At 45.9% G+C, this 18043-nt stretch overlaps 1 protein-coding gene across 1 annotated transcript in view; it reads left to right on the forward strand.

Annotated features, from left to right (window-relative positions):
• The window catches only part of FRAS1 (Fraser extracellular matrix complex subunit 1), a 447420-nt gene that overhangs the window by 403542 nt on the left and 25835 nt on the right, over positions 1–18043 (forward strand). The window contains exons 61-64 of the mRNA XM_060687010.2: positions 5462–5649; positions 7616–7891; positions 10995–11227; positions 17307–17467. Coding sequence (XP_060542993.2) covers positions 5462–5649; positions 7616–7891; positions 10995–11227; positions 17307–17467 — 858 coding nt within the window. The remainder of the gene's footprint in view (positions 1–5461; positions 5650–7615; positions 7892–10994; positions 11228–17306; positions 17468–18043) is intronic.

The following is an 18043-nucleotide window of genomic DNA, read 5'->3' on the forward strand; positions in this document are numbered from 1 at the left end:
CCAGCATTAGGATCTTCTCCGGTGAGTCCTTCCTTCTCATTGGGTAGCCAAAGTATTTGAGTTTCCTCTTCAGGATCTGGCCTTCTAAAGAGCAGTCAGCGTTGATCTCCTCTAGGACTGACCGGTTTGATCACCTTGCAGTCCAAGGGACTCGCAGGAGACTGCTCCAGCACCATCGTTCAAAGGCCTCCATTCTTTGGCCCTCAGCCTTCCTTATGGTCCAACTTTCACAGCCATACATTGCAACTGGGAAAACCACAGCCTTGACTATACACACTTTTGATGGCAGGGTGATGTCTCTGCTTTTTAGAATGCTGTCTAGCTTTGCCATAGCTCTCCTCCCCAGGAGGAAGCATCTTTTCATTTCTTGGCTGCAGTCCCCATCTGCGGTGATCTTGGAGCCCAGGAAAATAAAATCTGTCACTACCTCCATTTTTCCTCCATCTATTTGCCAGGAATTGAGAGGGCCGGATGCCATGATCTTAGTTTTCTTATATATGGATTGGATATGAATTGGACTCTGTCAGATTTATAATACAGGAAAGTTCTCAACCTGCAACCAAAAAGGAGCCTCAAATTTCCGTTGCTAAGCGAGGCGGGTATTCAGTGAGTCGTGCCTCATTTTATAACCTTTTCGCTGTGTCACTAAGCGAAGCGCTGCAGTTGTTAAGTGAATCATGTGGTTGTTAAGTGAATCCGGCTTCCCCTGTTGGCTTTGCTCAACAGAAGCCAGCTGGGAAGTTTACAAATGATCACATGACCCTGGGACTTTGCAACAGTCATAAATACACGACAGTTGCCGAGCAACCGAATTTTGATCACCTGACCATGAGGATGCCGCGACGGTCATCAATGCGAAAAACGGTGCTCGGTTACATTTTTTCAGTGCTGTTGTAACTTTGACGGACACTAAACGAATGGTTGTAAGTCGAGGACTATGAAGATGTTGGTTTGCCTGTGGTGTTTATCGCCTCTGCCCCCTGGTGGATCTGTCGATGCAACAATCAAACTCCTAAATCCAGAAAAAGAATTAAAAATCCTTCTGCCCTTTTAAGCAAAGGCACAGAAATTTAGCCGATTGCTTTGTGCCAATACGTGAAGCTAATCCTTCTCGCTGCCCCTTAAGACCGTAGCAATCTTACGGCTTCTAAATCTTCCCCATCTGTTTCCTTGGTACAAAGGTTTGGCTTTCCACATCTTTCCTGAAATCCCTGCAGAACGCACGGGAGCAAGAAGAGAAGAGAAGAAGTGCAGTAAATTCCCATTCATTTCAATGAAAAAATTAATGGGATGCCGACCTCTCGCTTGGGGAAATCAGCGGGACTTCCACTAAGTCTTCACCGCAACTAGAATAACCCCGGAGTTCCTTTAAGACACAGATAAGAGACCCTAATAGCTGTCTGCAAAATTTAAACTTGTCTTTTATATCTCCAAACAAACAGACATCACGTTGTCTAGATGAAAAGAAGGACCAGGGGTGACATGATAGCAGTGTTCCGATATCTCAGGGATTGCCACAAAGAAGAGGGAGTCAAACTATTCTCCAAAGCACCTGAGGGCAGGACAAGAAGCCATGGATGGAAACTAATCAAGGAGAGAAGCAACTTAGAACTAAGGAGAAATTTTCTGACAGTTAGAACAATGAATCAGTGGAACAACTGGCCTCCAGAAGTTGTGGATGCTCCAACACTGTTTAAGAAGAGATTGGACAGCCATTTGTCAGGAATTATATAGAGTCTCCTGCTTGAGCAGAGAATTGGACTAGAAGACATCCAAGGTCCCTTCCATCTCTGTTACTTTGTTAAGTCTTAAAGTTACTCCAGGTTGGACACTCTTGTTCAAAACCTTTTCAGGGACTCCCTCATAAGAAAAGAGGACCTCAGGGTTCTGTATTTTTGTCCCCTAATTCTTGGCACTCAAGCTCATTCAAGGAAGTCTGGATGAATGTTCTTTCCAGCAGTTCAGGGGTGGGATTCAAAAATTTTAGCAACCGGTTCTCTGCCTGGTTGCTGGGTGGGCGTGGCCATGGTGAGCATGGCCTACTCAGCCTCCTGCATCACAGCGGGGAGGTCGTTTTCGCCCTCCCCAGGCTCTGGAGGCTTTCCTTGAGCCTCTGGAAGGCCAAAACCGGCCTCCCCTGGGCTCCGGAGGCCCTCTGGAGGCCAGAAACGGGCCTGTTTCCGGACTTCCGGTAGGCCCGTTTTTCATCCTCCCAGAGCCTCCAAGTGGGCCCTGCACTTACTTGGCATCCAGAACAGGCCGCGTGGAGACTCCTGGGAGGGGTGGGGCAGGGTGGGCAGAGCCAGCCAGTCCTTTCAACTACCGGTTCGGCGAACCAGGTATAAAATTAGCATCTGGTTCGCCCGAACTGGTCCGAACCGGCTGAATCCCACCCCTACAGCAATTGATAGAAAGGATATCTGCTCTCCAGCTCATCATTTATCCATGCAGGCCCCTCATTACCTGTTTCTTAGTTCCTTGGTTCACTTCCTCCACGGTTCCTCTCCTTCCAGCTTTCCGGCTACCTACAACTTCTGTTCTCCTATGTTTTTTTTTTTCCAGGGAGCAAGTTTTGCTATCTCTTTTTCTGAACTAGCTGTCCATCACAATCCTGGTAGGTCCTACCCAAAATCCAGCAAGATCAGCGACTCTGCTCTCACGAGGAAGAACCCCCCCCCCAAAAAAAATCATGCCTGCAAAGCAGGAACACCAGCAGTATATTTGGATCGTGGGTTTTTATTAAAGTCGGACAGGCACCATTAATCCTTTAATGGCATCAGTTAGTAAACCTGCCAGGCAGTCAGTCAGGTTGCGTGGTATATTAAAAAAAGGAGAAATGATGATGTGGGGATAAATGATGAGTGCGCACAGTCACTCATGCCCTAGTTACCTCCCGTATGGACTACTGTAATGCTCTCTACATGGGGCTCCCCTTGAAAAGCACCCGGAGGCTCCAACTGGTCCAGAACGTAGCCGCGCGGGTGATTATGGGCGCAGCTCGTTGTGCCCATGTAACACCTCTCCTACGCAAGCTGCACTGGATCCCGGTGGTCTTCCGGGTGCGATTCAAGGTGTTAGTTATCACCTTTAAAGCGCTCCATGGCTTAGGACCTGGGTACCTACGAGACCGTCTTTTGCCACCAATAGCCTCCCACCGACCAGTTCGTTCTCACAGGGAGGGTCTCCTCAGGGTACCGTCAGTCAAATTATGTCGACTGGCGACTCCCAGGGGGAGGGCCTTCTCTGTGAGGGCTCCAACCCTTTGGAATGAACTGCCCCCGGAGATACGGAATATCCCTGATCTCCGTGCTTTCCGCCATGCCCTCAAAACTCTGATGTTCCAACAGGCGGGGCTAAACATACGAACATGTGAATGATTTTTTAAAATGTTATCTAATTCTGGGTTTTATTTAATTGACCAAACTAAGTAATAATTTTAATTAGCAATTTTATGATGTTTGTGTGTCTATATTTTTCTTGACTGTACACCGCCTTGAGTCCGGTATAGGGAGAAAGGCAGTATAGAAATATATAATATAATAATATAATAATAAAACTGTGTTTGCTTTTATCACAAGGGGTTAGTGGAGTCTTCCCCAACCAAGCATCTCCAGATGTATTGGGACTCTGGGATCTTGAATCCCTAGAATTCATCGGGATAATGCCAAGTTTAAGGAGGAATGTTTTAGTGGGAACAGCCTTAACCCTAATTACCTCCTGTCTTGACTATTGCAATGCACTGTACATGGGGCTGCCCTTGAAAAATATTCAGAGGCTCCAGTTGGTGCAGAATGCTGCAGTCCACATGGTTTTGTGCTTGCCCAGGTGTGCACATGTGTTACCTCTCTTGCGGGAGCTGAACTGGCTGCCAATTTGCTTCTGGGTCCAATTCAAGATGCTGGTTGTCACCTTTAAAGCCGTACATGGCTGCGTTAATAGAGGGATAGAATCAAAATCACGTGAAGTGTTAATACCACTTTATAATGCCTTGCTAAGACCACACTTGAAATACTGCATCCAGTTTTGGTCGCCACGATGTAAAAAAGATGTTGAGACTCTAGAAAGAGTGCAGAGAAGAGCAACAAAGGTGATTAGGGGACTGGAGGTTAAAATATATGAAGAACGGTTGCAGAAATTGGGAATATCTAGAATGAAAAAAAGGACTAGGGGAGACATGACAGCAGTGTGCCAATATTTGAGAGGCTACCACAAAGAAGAGGGAGTCAAGCTATTCTCCAAAGCACCTGAAGGCAGGATGAGAAGCAATGGATGAAAACTAATCAAGGAGAGAAGCAACTTAGAACTAAGGAGAAATTTCCTGACAGTCAGAATAATTAACCAGTGGAACAACTTGCCTCCAGAAGTTGTGAATGCTCCAACATTGGAAGTTTTTAAGAAGATGTTGGACAAGCATTTGCATTTGTCTGGAATGGTATAGGATTTCCTGCTTGTACTGGCGATCAGACTATAAGATCTCCAACGTCCTTCCAACTCTGTTATTCTGTTATATGGTTTTCTGACCAGCTTATCTGAAGCAGCATCTTTCCCTGGTTGCATCCACCCAACCCACCAGAGCAGGGAGGCAGGGAATATTTCAGGTTCCCTCTTCTAAGGAGGTATATTTGGTGAGACCCAGAAGACGGGCCTTCTCCATGGTGGCTCCCTCCCTCCCCCGATATTAGACCGGCCCCCACTTTGACACTCTTTCGCAAAGCCCCAGGTTTTGCCAAGGAACCATGGCAAAGGGAACCCTGAGTGGGATGGAGCCCATCAAGTGGCTTCTTTGACTGATTGCTTTTGCCAGAGGGATGGGGTGAGGGATTATTGTTTTCATTGTTGTATACTGGGTTTTTATTTTATTTTATTTTTGGAAACTGCCCAGAGACACTGAGAGTGAGTGGACAGCCATATAAATTTGAAAGATAGAAAGAAAGATAGATAGATTGGATGGATGGATGGATGGATGGATGGATGGATGGATGAAGATGGATAGATAGATGGATAGATAGATAGATAGATTGGATGGATGGATGGATAGAGAATAGATAGATTGGATGGATGGATGGATGATAGATGGATAGATAGACGGATAGATAGATTCGATGGATGGATAGAGAATAGATGGATAAATAGATTCGATGGATGGATGGATGGATGGATGGATGGATGGATGATAGATGGATAGATAGATAGATTCGATGGATGGATGGATAGAGAATAGATAGATTGGATGGATGGATGATAGATGGATAGATAGATGGATAGATAGATTGGATGGATGGATAGAGAATAGATGGATAGATAGATTGGATGGATGATGGATGGATGGATGGATGGATGGATGGATAGATAGATAGATAGATAGATAGATAGATAGATAGATAGATAGAATGATTCCCCATGGGTGCATTTAAAGTCCTGTCGAACGGTAACTTGCTTACATTTATGTTCTTTCCTGCAGGTGTGGATCACGTTTTCTTTAAAGTGGAGATCATGTCCAATGAAGACCGGGAGTGGCACGAATCCTTTTCTCTGGTCTTGGGTCCAGATGATCCCATTGAAGCTGTTTTGGGGGACCTCACCACCACAATTGTGACCATTTTGGACCAAGAAGCAGCCGGAAGCCTCATTTTACCAGCTCCTCCTATAGTAAGAAACATTAACTCGAATTATGAGCTAAGAGTTGATTCTAAGGTGCTTTTTTTATGGAGTGACCCAAATCTGTCATAGATATGTGATATAATGGTCATGGCAGCAGACTAGAAACAAGGTGCCTGTGAGTTCTAGCATTAGGCGTGAAACAACCTTGTTGACTTTGGACTAATCTAAAAGAGACGGTGAACCCTAATCCTCTAATCCTGCTTTAGGCATGAAAGCCGGCTGGGTGACTCTGAGCCAATCACCAGGAGACCGTGAGTTCTAGCTCTGCCTTAGCCATGAAACCCAGCTGGGTGATTTTGAGCCAGTCCCTCTCTTCAGCCTGGGAAGGAAGCAATGGCACTTCTGAAAAATCTTGCCATGAAAACTGCAGGGACTCATCCAAGCCGTCACCAGGATTGATTTAAAGGCACCAAATTAAATAAATAAAGACCGGCCTGTGCATGCAGATGATAAATAGGGTTTCATCCAGCAGTTTGTAAGGATTTGTCATAATTTTTGCTCTGTAAATCAAGAAAAAAATCTCTGTAAGTAAAACACCCCTGGTATACAGGCAATGGGCTGGTAACTAGGCCTTGGTCCTTGGCGTTAGGTTGTTTAATTCCATTTGTTTTACACAACGTTAATTTAGAATGATCTGAATTCACCTCTAAAACCTTAAATCAGGAGTGAGGACAGGTGGCGTTCAGATATTATTGAACCATAATTCTCCTGAAGTGCCAGACAGCGGTGGGGTGGAAGGCTGAGAATTATAATCCTTCACATCTTCTAAAATGGTGGCATCTCTCAAGGCCCCGTACTAGTCTTTCACAGCCTTGACAACTTTAAGAAGTATGGACTTAAGGTTGAGAGTCACTGCTCTCTATTTGTACTGCCCGTATTGACCCAAGCTAAAATGTGGGAATTGAACTGTGGGAATTACTATTCTGTGGAAAGTCTGTGTCCATTTCCACATTTCGATGCACCCACCACGGAGGTATCAAAACACCACAGGTAGTCCCCACCTTACTGCACTTCTGCTAACTCGCAAAACATCCCTGGCCCTGCTCTTGAGTTGCTATAGGGAAGGGGGGGGATAGGAAACTGATGAAATGGCACAGCAGCCAATCACAGATGCACATTCCACACTTATCTTTCTCAAGGCTGTATCCTAGGGGTACTTACAGCGGCTGGAGGCGAGTGATCTCTACAACCCGTGAAATTGCCCCATTGGCGAATGTGATTGATGACACACCCTGGAGGGAGGGGGGAAACAGGGGCATGATTGGGGATGTAAATTACGGGATGCAGGTGTGCATGCACAGTGGGGTGGGGCGCATGCATGGGGGGGTGCAGGTTGGTGCAGGAGGTTTTCCAGGCCCAAAACAAAGCACGGGGGCCCCCCTGCACCCTGTTTTAGGCCTGGAAAGCCTTCTGCACCAACTTGGAAGCCAAAACGGGGTGTGGGAGGGCAGGGCGCATGCACAGGTGGGGGGGCTGCTCACATTGCATCTTGGGGGTTCAGGCATGCGAATATGCATTTGCGCGTATGCTCGCGCGCTTTGGGCACTCGGCACCAAAAAGGTTAATCATCACTGCCCTACACCATTTCAGACAAATGGTTGTCCAATCTCTTCTTAAAATTTCCAGTGTTGGAGCACCTACAACGTCTGGAGGCAAGTTGTTCCACTGACTGATTGTTCTCACTGTGAGGAAATGTCTCCTTAGTTCTAGGTTGCTTCTCTCCTTTATTAGTTTCCACCCGTTGCTTCTTGTCCTGCCCTCAGGTGCTTTGGAGAATAGCTTGACTCCCTCTTCTTTGTGGCAGCCCCTGAGATATTGGAAGACTGCTAGCATGTCTCCCCTAGTCCTTCTTTTCATTAAACTAGACATACCCAGTTCCTGCAACTGTTCTTTATGTGTTTTAGCCTCCAGGCCCCTAATCATCTTTGTTGCTCTGCCTTCGTTGTCCCTGCAGGTGGTTACGCTGTCGGAGTACGACCACGTTGAAGAAGAAACCACAACGGGAGCTAAGAAGTCGCCATCTCCAGGCTACCCCTTGGTCTGTGTTACCCCTTGCGATTCTCACTTCCCCAAGTACTCGGTGATGAAGGAGCGATGCGGTGAGGCTGGGATCAACCAGTCCTCCATACAGTTCAGCTGGGAAGTGGCTACCCCCACCGATGGAAACGGAGCCAGATCCCCTTTTGAAACCATTACGGACAATACCCCCTTCACCAGTGTCAATCACATGGTAGGTATAGAGCAGGGGTGTCAAACTCAAGGCCTGTGGTAAGATCTGGCCCGCGGAGTGCTTAATCTGGCCCCCGGGGCTGCCCCGGAAACAGTGAAGGACTGCCTCATGGTGCCTCTGCCAGTAAAAACAGAGCTTGGGAGGGCTGTGTGCGGCCCTCCCGGGCTCCGTTTTCAGCTGTGACGGCCTCCTGCAGCCCTCTGCCAGTGAAAAGGGAGCTCGGGAGGGCTGCAGGAGGACGTTGTAGCCGAAAACGGAGCCCAGACGAGCCATGCACAGGCTCTGTTTTTGCTGGCAGAGGGCTCAGGATGTCGAGCAGGCCACACCCATCCTGCCCATGCCCACCCCTGCCTCGCCCACTTGGCCCCCCGAGGTCAAACACAATCCTGATGCGGCCCTCAATAAAATTGAGTTTGACATTCCTGGTATAGAGAATTGTGCTGAGCACTTATCATTTATTTATTTATTTATTTATTTATTTATTTATTTATTTATTTATTTTTTATTTTTTATTTTATTTATTAAATTTGTATACCACCCTTCTCCTTTCGGACTCAGGGCGGTGAACAGCCAAAATAAAAACATTTGTACAAAAGTTAAAATAATTATTTAAAACTAATTAAATAGAATTTGGCCCATAATTTAAAACATATCAATTAAAATCAATATCATCAGAAGGATAAGGGGCAGGGGTGGGCTTCAAAAATTTTAGCAAGGGGTTCTCTGCCCAGTTGCTGAGTGGGTGTGGCCATGGTGGGTGTGGCCTAGTTGGTTTCCTGCACCATGGTGGGGGTGGCGTTTTTGCCCTCCCCGGGCTCCGGAAGCTTTCCTCAAGCCTCTGGAAAGGCGAAAACGGCCTCCCCAGGCTCCGAAGGCCCTCTGGAAGGCCTTCCCAAACTTCCAGTTGGCCCTTTTTTCACCCTCTCCGAGCCTCCACACACGTCCTGCATTTACCTGCATCCAAAACGGGCCGCATAGGGATTCCTGGGAAGGCGGGGCAGGATGGGCGGGGCCAGCCAGGAGTGTGATTTGGGGGTTCTCAGAACTGCACAAAATCTTAGCTAGAGGTTCTCCCGAACCCCTGTGAACCTCCAGCAGCTCACCCCTGATAAGGGGGCTTGAATTTGGTTGGTTCACTTTTGAATACAGGTTACGATGACATTCTGCAAGTTTAAATGCCACCAAATAAATTAGGAGTTATACGGTGAATTAGAAGTAGCTAAACATCAAGAAATGAATGAAATTCTGCATGCCTTCTCCGGTGAGAAACAATCCATTCTCTTTCTAATCAGTAATCCCAAGGGCACATCATTGAAATAATTGCAAATTCTTTGTCAGTTTTGCCAATGCCACTTCCTTCCTGTGCATCTATTTTGCCACTTCCCTTTTTTTTCTGTTGTTTTCCAATTTTATTTTGTAACCTGTCCTGGGCAGGTTCTGCTTTCATGCCCCTTTCAAATTGCCAATGTCCAATTACAGAGTGATCTAAAAAAAACAAAAACAGCAACTCCTTCTAGTCTATCATATTAACTGACTTGCTCTATGTAGAAACAGAACAGAACAGAACAGAACAGAACAGAACAGAACAGAACAGAACAGAACAGAATAGAATAGAATAGAATAGAATAGAATAGAACTGGAAGGGACCTTGGAGGTCTTCTAGTCCAACCCCCTGCTTAGGCAGGAAACCCTACACCACTTCAGACAAGTGGTTATCCAACATCTTCTTTAAAACTTTAAGGCTCCCCTTGAGGAGCACCTGGAGGCTCCAACTGGTCCAGAATGCGGCCGCGCGGGTGATTATGGGAGCGACGTGGCGCTCCCATGTAACACCTCTCCTGCGCGAGCTGCATTGGCTCCCGGTGGTCTTCCGGGTGCGCTTTAAGGTGTTGGTTCTCACCTTTAAAGTGCTCCATGTCTTAGGGCCAGGGTACCTACAAGACCGCCTGCTGCTACCGATAACCTCCCACCGGCCAATACGCTCTCACAGAGAAGGCCTCCTCAGGGTGCCATCGGTCAAGCAATGTCGGCTGGCGGCCCCCAGGGGGGAGAGCTTTCTCTGTGGGGGCACCCACCCTCTGGAATGAGCTTCCTCACGGAATACGACTGATCCCGGACCTCCGGACCTTCCGTAAGGCCCTGAAGACTTATTTATTCCAGCAAGCCGGCCTAGCCTAAATGGTTTTTAATGGGATTTTTAAGTTTTATAGACTTGGGGTTTTAAATTGGGAGGCCAATTGATTTAATCTCTTTTAATTATCTTAACTTTTGTATTGTATGTATTTTAATTTTGGCTGTTCACCGCCCTGAGTCCCTTCTGGGAGCAGGGCGGGATACAAATTAAATTAATAATAATAATAATAATAAAAATAAAAAACTTCCAATGTTGGAGCATTCACAACTTCTGGAGGCAAGTGGTTCTACTGGTTGATTGTTCTCACTGTCAGGAAATTTCTCCTTAGTTCTAAGTTGCTTCTCTCCTTGATCTTTGGGCCAATCTTCAGGAGACTGTGAGTTCTAGTCTCCCTTAGACATGAAAGGCAGCTGGGTGACTTTAGGCCAGTCACGCTTTCTCAATCCAACCCACCTCACAGGATTGTGGTTGTGGGAAAATAATAATAAGGAGTGTCAGGCAGATATTATGCAACATCCCAAAGTGACCTCACCATTTATGAACTTCCCAGCTGGCTTCTGACAAGTAAAGTCAATGGGGGAAAGCTGGGTTTGCTGAATGACTGCGGTGATTCACTTAATGACCTCGCCCCCCCCCCCCAAAAAAAGGTGGTAAGGCTGTGATTCATTTAATGTCAGCAAACAAAAAGACAATGTACGATAATCATAACAGGAAAGATTCCTGAGGGCTATTGTCTGGCTCATACCCATTCACAGTAATCACAGTAACAGAGTTGGAAGGGACCTTGGAGGTCATCTAGTCCAACCCCCTGCTCACGCAGGAGACCTGTATTAGGGATTTGAACCGCCGAACTGCCGACCTTTCTGATCGACAAGCTCAGTGTCTTAGCCACTGTGCCACCTAGTCAGGATTCAGCATCCTCCATCTTCCTTTCCCCCCTCTCTCTTTTCTTCCTCCTCTTCCTCTCAGGTGCTGGACAGCATTTACTTCAGCCGGAGATTCCACGTACGGTGCGTGACCAAAGCCGTGGATAAAGTCGGCCACGTGGGCACTCCCCTACGGAGTAATATAGTCACCATTGGGACCGACAGCGCCATCTGCCATACCCCTGTGGTGGCTGGCACAGCCCGGGGGTTCCAGGCTCAATCTTTCATTGCCACTTTGAAATACCTGGATGTAAAACATAAGGAACATCCTAACAGGTAAAAAGCAAGAAACACAGAGCTACTATTCTCGTAAAATCTGGCTTTTCAGGGATAAAGGGTTGGTTAGCTCCGTTATCCTGCATAACTTAATTATTTGTTCGATACCATGTTTCCCTGAAAATAAGACCCTGTCTTATATTTTTCCCACCAAAAAAGGCACCAGGTCTTGTTCTGTCCCCAACCACACGCACACACACCAACAGACGTTCAAGAGTTAAAGATCAAATCAGCCGGCAAAATCCTTTTCCTTATGATAACGGAACTTGGCAACAACCTAGTGGCTGCCTGCCAAGAGTTTATTATTTACAAAGAGGAGAGATAACTTCTCCCCACTTCTGATACATCAAAAGAAACAGCTCAATAATTACGGAGTCAATCAAGTCAGAGATAATCCAGCAAAGTCTATAGCCAAAAGTCCGGCAATGCAGAATGGTGTGGAAGCTTTCAGCTTTGTTCATCACAAGGTTTGACTGGCCACCATGCTCCCTTTTATAGCCTGTGGGGTGTGGTCCAGTGACTCAGCCTAATCTCGGACATGCCTTTTCTTCTGTTGCGCGCGCTTATCTCTGCGACTCTGGCGTGGATCCAGCCAAGACTCATTACCCTCATCACTGTTCATCTGTGGCTGCGTGGACATGCTTGGCCCCGGCCCTATCTCTTGCCCTTCGGCGGACACCGAAGGCATTGCCAGAGAGGAGGGTCCTAGAGAGGGAGGCCTTGCCAACTCCTCTCCTTCACTCTCGGAGTCCTCTCCTGCCGATGACACAGGCTCAGATAACGGAGCCACAACAGGTCTTATTTTCAGGGGGGGGATGTCATCCACTGACTCACTTCACTTGTGGGCGTCACCCCCGGCCTCCTTTTCGCTGTCAGCGGCCTTCAGGAACTTTTGCGGCCGGCAAGGTTTTCCTGAAGGCCTCTGCAGCCGGCTGCAGAGACCTTCAGGAAAGCCTTGTCAGCTGCAGAAGAAATGGGGCGGCAAGGCAGGAGTTGGGGTGTGCAAGGCCTGGTTGCAACTGTCCGAAGGTAAGTAGTACTGCAGCTCCACACACCCCCTCCCCATCCTAGCTTAATTTTTACCCGTGCAACCTGGAGTGGGCGGAGTCTTCATTAGGGCTTACTTTGGGGGTAGGGCTTATATTGGGCACACATTGTTCTGTCCCCGTCTCACACACGCACCCCCACAGACAGTCAATAGTGAAATAAACCAGCCGACAAAGGTTTCTCTAAGAGCAGAATTGGCAGCAACCCAGTGGCTGGCTGCCAAGAGTCTTTTACTTACGAAGGGAGTGTTTTTCAAAGCCAACACACAAGAGATAAGAGAATATCAAAAAGTCCAGCAATGCAGAGAGGTTTGTTCAATATCAGTTTTTGCTCGTCACAGAGCTTGAATGGCCACCACACCCCCTTTTATACCTTGTGGGGTGTGGTCCGGTGACTCAGTCTAATCCCTGGCACGCCTCTTCCTCTGCTGCGCGCGCTTATCTCTGTGACGCTGTCGAGGGTCCAGCCAAGACTCATCATCATCATCATCATCATTACTGTCCATCTGCGGCTGCATGGAAGTGCTTGGCCCCGGGCCTATCTCTTGGCCTTCGGAGGACACCAGAGGCATTGCCAGAGAGGAGGGTCCTGGAGAAGGAAGCCTTGCCAATTCCTCTCCTTCACTCCCGGAGTCCTCTCCTGCTGATAACACAGGCTCGGTGATCGGAGCCACAACACACATGTAAAAATCAAGCCAGGATGTACTTTCAGGTTAGGTCGTATTTTCGGGGAAACACGGTAGTAGCAGACTCATGGGGCTATTTGTAGATCCTTTAACATTTTATTCAGACCAAGTTCCTTACTTAGATATCTCTCTAACAAGCCAGGATCACAAGCCAAGAACAAACTTTGATTTATAGGTGGGAGCTGTTATGATATAAGTTATGAGAATCAGAGGTCCTTGTTTTGATAAAAGTTTACACAGGCCTTCCTTACAGATAATTCTCAATTTAGAACCACAATTGGGGCTAGAATCTTGGTGGCTAAGCAAGGCAATTAAAGGTGTAGGCCAACAGTTGTAACAGAGGTGGGTTTCAGCAGGTTCTGACCAGTTCTGGAGAACCGGTAGCGGAAATTTTGAGTAGTTCAGAGAACCGGTAGTAAAAACTCTGACTGGCCCCACCCCCATCCATTCTCTGCCTCCCAAGTCCCAGCTGATGGGGAGGAAATGGGGATTTTGCAGTATCCTTCCCCTGCCATGCCCACCAAGCCATGCCAGGCCCACCAAGCCACACCCACAGAACCGATAGTAAAAAATGTTGAAACTCACCACTGAGTTGTAAGCGCAAAGACTGGTTGTAAGTCTATTGTTTCAGTGCCATTGTAACTTCAAATGGTTACTAAACTAATGATTCTAAGTCAAGAACTACCTGTGTTTATAACTTTCGTTAGTCAGGAATAAACCCCGACTTTGTATTGTAGACAATTATGGGGAAAGACACTGAACCAATAACAAATTACTATTTATTACAGAAGTGACACTTCTACATTTTTTTTTTTTTTGCAAATATATTAATGCAGGAAAGATCAAAATAAGAAATATGTTATCCGTTTCCAATTGTTTCCTCTTTTTTCTTCTTCTTAGCATTAACCAATCAGTCCAATAATGGAACGATGCTGCTTAAATCGTTTTAGCTAAGGGAGAAAAAAAAGAGAGGGAAAGCAGAATATCTGAGGTGATAAAATGTTGAAACAAATGTCAGAGGAAAAAAAAAAGATTTGATTAATGTGTTACATTAAACACACTTAACCTGTCAGATTTTTTTTTTTCCAAGGATCATAAAACGGCAAATCGAAAATCCCTCTAGATATTATTTTCAATCTTCCCTTCCTTAAGTTTGCTGTATTAAAAATTTCCTCAGGTCTCCCTTCTTCTCCAGTTCTCTCTCATTTTATAGGGGGAAAAATGCAGAGGAAATATTTATCTAAATATGGGGTTTCTTTTACCGGCATCTTGAAGAATGTATGTGTTGTTCCAAATTGTGTAAAGGAGGAAAACACAATCTGCAATGATTTGAATGGGGATGAAACAGATTCAGTTCACTCTTAAATTCAGTTGCCTTTTGTTCGTGTGCCAGAAGAGCCCTCTCTGTGGGCATGTGTGCTGTTGCCAGCTGCTTCTCCAGGTTCCATCGTGCGTGTGCGCAGCGGAAAGCTGGTCCAGCGCACAGGCCAGCTTCTCTCATGCGGCCGCTGGAACCCGGAAGAAAGCAGTTTGCTGGTGCACATGCACACTGGACCAGCTGTCTGGCGCACATACGCGCGAAAGGACCTGGAAGAGCAGCTGGCAATGGTGCTCGTGCCCACAGAGGGCAGGACAAGAAACAACGGGTGGAAACTAATCAAGGAGAGAAGCAACTTGGAACTAAGGAGAAATTTCCTGACAGTTAGAACAATTCATCAGTGGAACAACTTGCCTCCAGAAGTTGTGAATGCCCCAACACTGGAAGTTTTTAGGAAGATGTTGGATAACCATTTGTCTGAAGTGGTGTAGGGTTTCCTGCCTAAGCAGGGGGTTGGACTAGATGACCTCCAAGGTCCCTTCCAACTCAGATATTCTGTTCTGTTCTGTTCTATTCTATTCTATTCTATTCTATTCTATTCTATTCTATTCTATTCTATTCTATTCTACTCTACTCTACTCTACTCTACTCTACTCTACTCTACTCTACTCTACTCTACTCTACTCTACCCTACCCTACCCTACCCTACCCTATTCTACTCTACCCTACCCTACCCTACCCTATTCTACTCTACCCTACCCTACCCTACCCTACCCTTTTCTACTCTACCCTACCCTACCCTACCCTACCCTAACCTATTCTACTCTACCCTACCCTACCCTATCCAACCCAACCCTACCCTACCCTACCAACCCTACCCTACTCTACCCTACCCTTCCCCACCCTACCTACCCTACCCTACCCTACCCTACTCTATTCTATTCTATTCTATTCTATTATGCATGCACGCTCCAGTTTTGGCACTCAGTGCCGAAAAGGTTAGCCGTCACTGCCTTAGTTCTTTGGGATTCTCAGTCAGCCTGTTGGTTGTCCATGATCACCTATTACAGCTTACAACAGTTTGCTTAGTGACCATTCGAAGTTACAACGGGACCGAAAAAAGTGACTGACGACCATTTTTCACTTTATGACTGTTTCAGCATCCCCAGGGTCACGTGATTTATATTCGGATGCTTGGCAACCAACTCATATTTATGACGGTTGCAGTGTCCTGGGGTCCTACGATCCCCTTTTGCGACCTTCTGACAAGCAAAGTCAATGGAGGAAACCAAATTCATTGAACAACTGTGTTACTAAGTTAACAACTGCAGCGATTCACTTAACAAATATTACGTGAAGAAAAATGGGGCAAAACACACTTAACAAATTTCTCACTTAGCAACATAAATTTGGGGCTCACTTGTGGTCGTAAGTTGAGGACTACCTATATACAACACCACCTATCTCCTGTATATAACACACTCCTTTTAGCAATACCTAGAAGACCCCAGACCCATTTGCACTCTGTTAAGTGGCCTCAATTGCAGCTAACTACCAAACTTCAGAGTGCTAATGACTGCAAAGGATATAAATCATTCCATCCCGCACCATTCAGCCAGAACTGAAGAAGCCTCTTGGATGAGAAGCGAAACGTCTTCAAGGAAAAAAAAAAAACAAGAAAGCCCACTTCAAAAGTTCACCTCCCGACTGGACTACTGCAATGCTCTCTACATGGGGCTCCCCTTGAAAAGCACCCGGAGGGTCCAGCTGGTCCAGAATGCAGCTGTGCGGGTGGTTATGGACGCAACTCGTTGCGCCCACATAACACCCCTCCTGCGCGAGCTGCACTGGCTCCCAGTGGTCTTCCAGGTGCAATTCAAGGTGTTGGTTACCACCTTTAAAGCGCTCCATGGCATTGGACCTGGGTACCTTCGAGACCATCTTCTGCCACCAGTAGCCTCCCACCGGCCAGTCCGCTCCCACAGAGAGGGTCTCCTCAGGGTGCCATCAGCCAAATTACGTCGGCTGGTGACACCCAGCCTTTGGAATGAACTCCCCCCAGAAATTCGCAAAATCTCTGATCTCCGTGTATTTCGCTGTGCCCTCAAAACCATGTTATTCCGCCAGGCTGGGCTATCAATATAATGATTTTAATTGGTTTTAAATTGGGGTTTTAAATTTGGGGTTTTATAAATTAGGCCTACTATTTAATAATTTTAATCAATTTTAAATACTGTCTGTCTTTGTGTTTTTAATTAGGCTGTACACCGCCCTGAGTCCTTCGGGAGAAGGGCGGTATAGAAATAAAATTAATAAATAATAAATAAATAAAAGTTACCTGTTGAATAGCACCATTGATTAGAGTTTAATATGTCTACAGGAGTGGCCAAAATTGTGCAAACCTTGTGGGAAAAGTGTATTTTTGAGGTTTGATGGCTAATAACTCCACTTTATTTGGGAGGGGAGAGTTTCATATTCCACTGCTGGAATGGCCTGGGAACAGCCCAGACTTTAACCTAATTGAAAATCTATGGAGCCGACTAAAGAAACTTGTTAGTCAGAAGCGACCCAGCAATAAAACCCAGTTAATCAAAGCCATCATTCCATCTTGCTTTCACATGATAACAGCAGCAGAACTAAAAGGCTTGGTCCACTCCATGGGAAGACGTTGTAAGGCCATAATTCATGCTAAAGGTTACCCAACTAAGTATTACCTGACATGGGGATAATTTTTTTATATCTCATTTTTTTCTACATGTTTCAATTTTCTTCTTTATATTGTAACTGCTATTCTAATAGCAAATCCTTCATAAAAGTTATTGCATTACATTCTTTATTACCTTTCCATTGATATATAATTTTATGGTACTACTGCCCCCCAAAAGTGGCGTTATTAGCTAGTTTTAGAAAATACACTTTTCCCAAAAGGTTGCCACAATTTTGGCCACTATTGTAACCTCAATATTCTTTCAGTGTGTGGACCTTATCCAGCATAACCGTCACATTTCTGCCTTCCTGTGTTGTTCCAGAATCCACATCTCGGTGCAAATTCCACACCAGGATGGGATGCTCCCCCTGATTTCCACCAGACCTCTGCACAACTTGCATTTCCTATTGTCAGAATCCATTTATAGGCACCAACACGTCTGTTCCAATATAGTCAGCATCCAAGATCTTAAAGGCATCTCGGGTAAGACGTTCGTCTTCAAAACAGTGTATAATCCTGGTCTTGCAGAAGAAACTGGTACATTTGAGTGCATTTTTATTTTTATTTTAAAAACCCTGCAGTGTTCTTCCTTGTCCCACCTGTCATTGTTAAATGACTGTAAGATAGCCTATCTAATTACTTGGAGCTTGGTAATAATACACCAAGAGCAATAAAAGAGAAATAGCAGTTAGTCAATCAACAGCTGCAACGTTCTGTAAAATTAGATGCTCTAATATTCTGTGTGTCCAATGATCAGTTTAGATCTGGGTCTGGAAACAGCTGCTGCTCGCTTGTTTATTTGTCACAGAGCTGTCAAAATCCTCAATATTTTGTTACTTTGCTGTTACCATCACTTTATATAATGCCTTAGTAAGACCACGCTTGGAATATTGCATCCAATTTTGGTCACCATAATAAAAAAGATGTTGAGACTCTAGAAAGAGTGCAGAGAAGAGCAACAAAGACAATTAGGATAAAAGGTAAAGGTTCCCCTCGCACATATGTGCTAGTCGTTCTCGACTCTAGGGGGCGGTGCTCATCTCCGTTTCAAAGCCGAAG

Source organism: Pantherophis guttatus, chromosome 8 (assembly GCF_059756535.1).
Source record: "Pantherophis guttatus breed Tessera chromosome 8, ASM5975653v1, whole genome shotgun sequence".
Lineage (NCBI taxonomy): Eukaryota > Metazoa > Chordata > Lepidosauria > Squamata > Colubridae > Pantherophis > Pantherophis guttatus.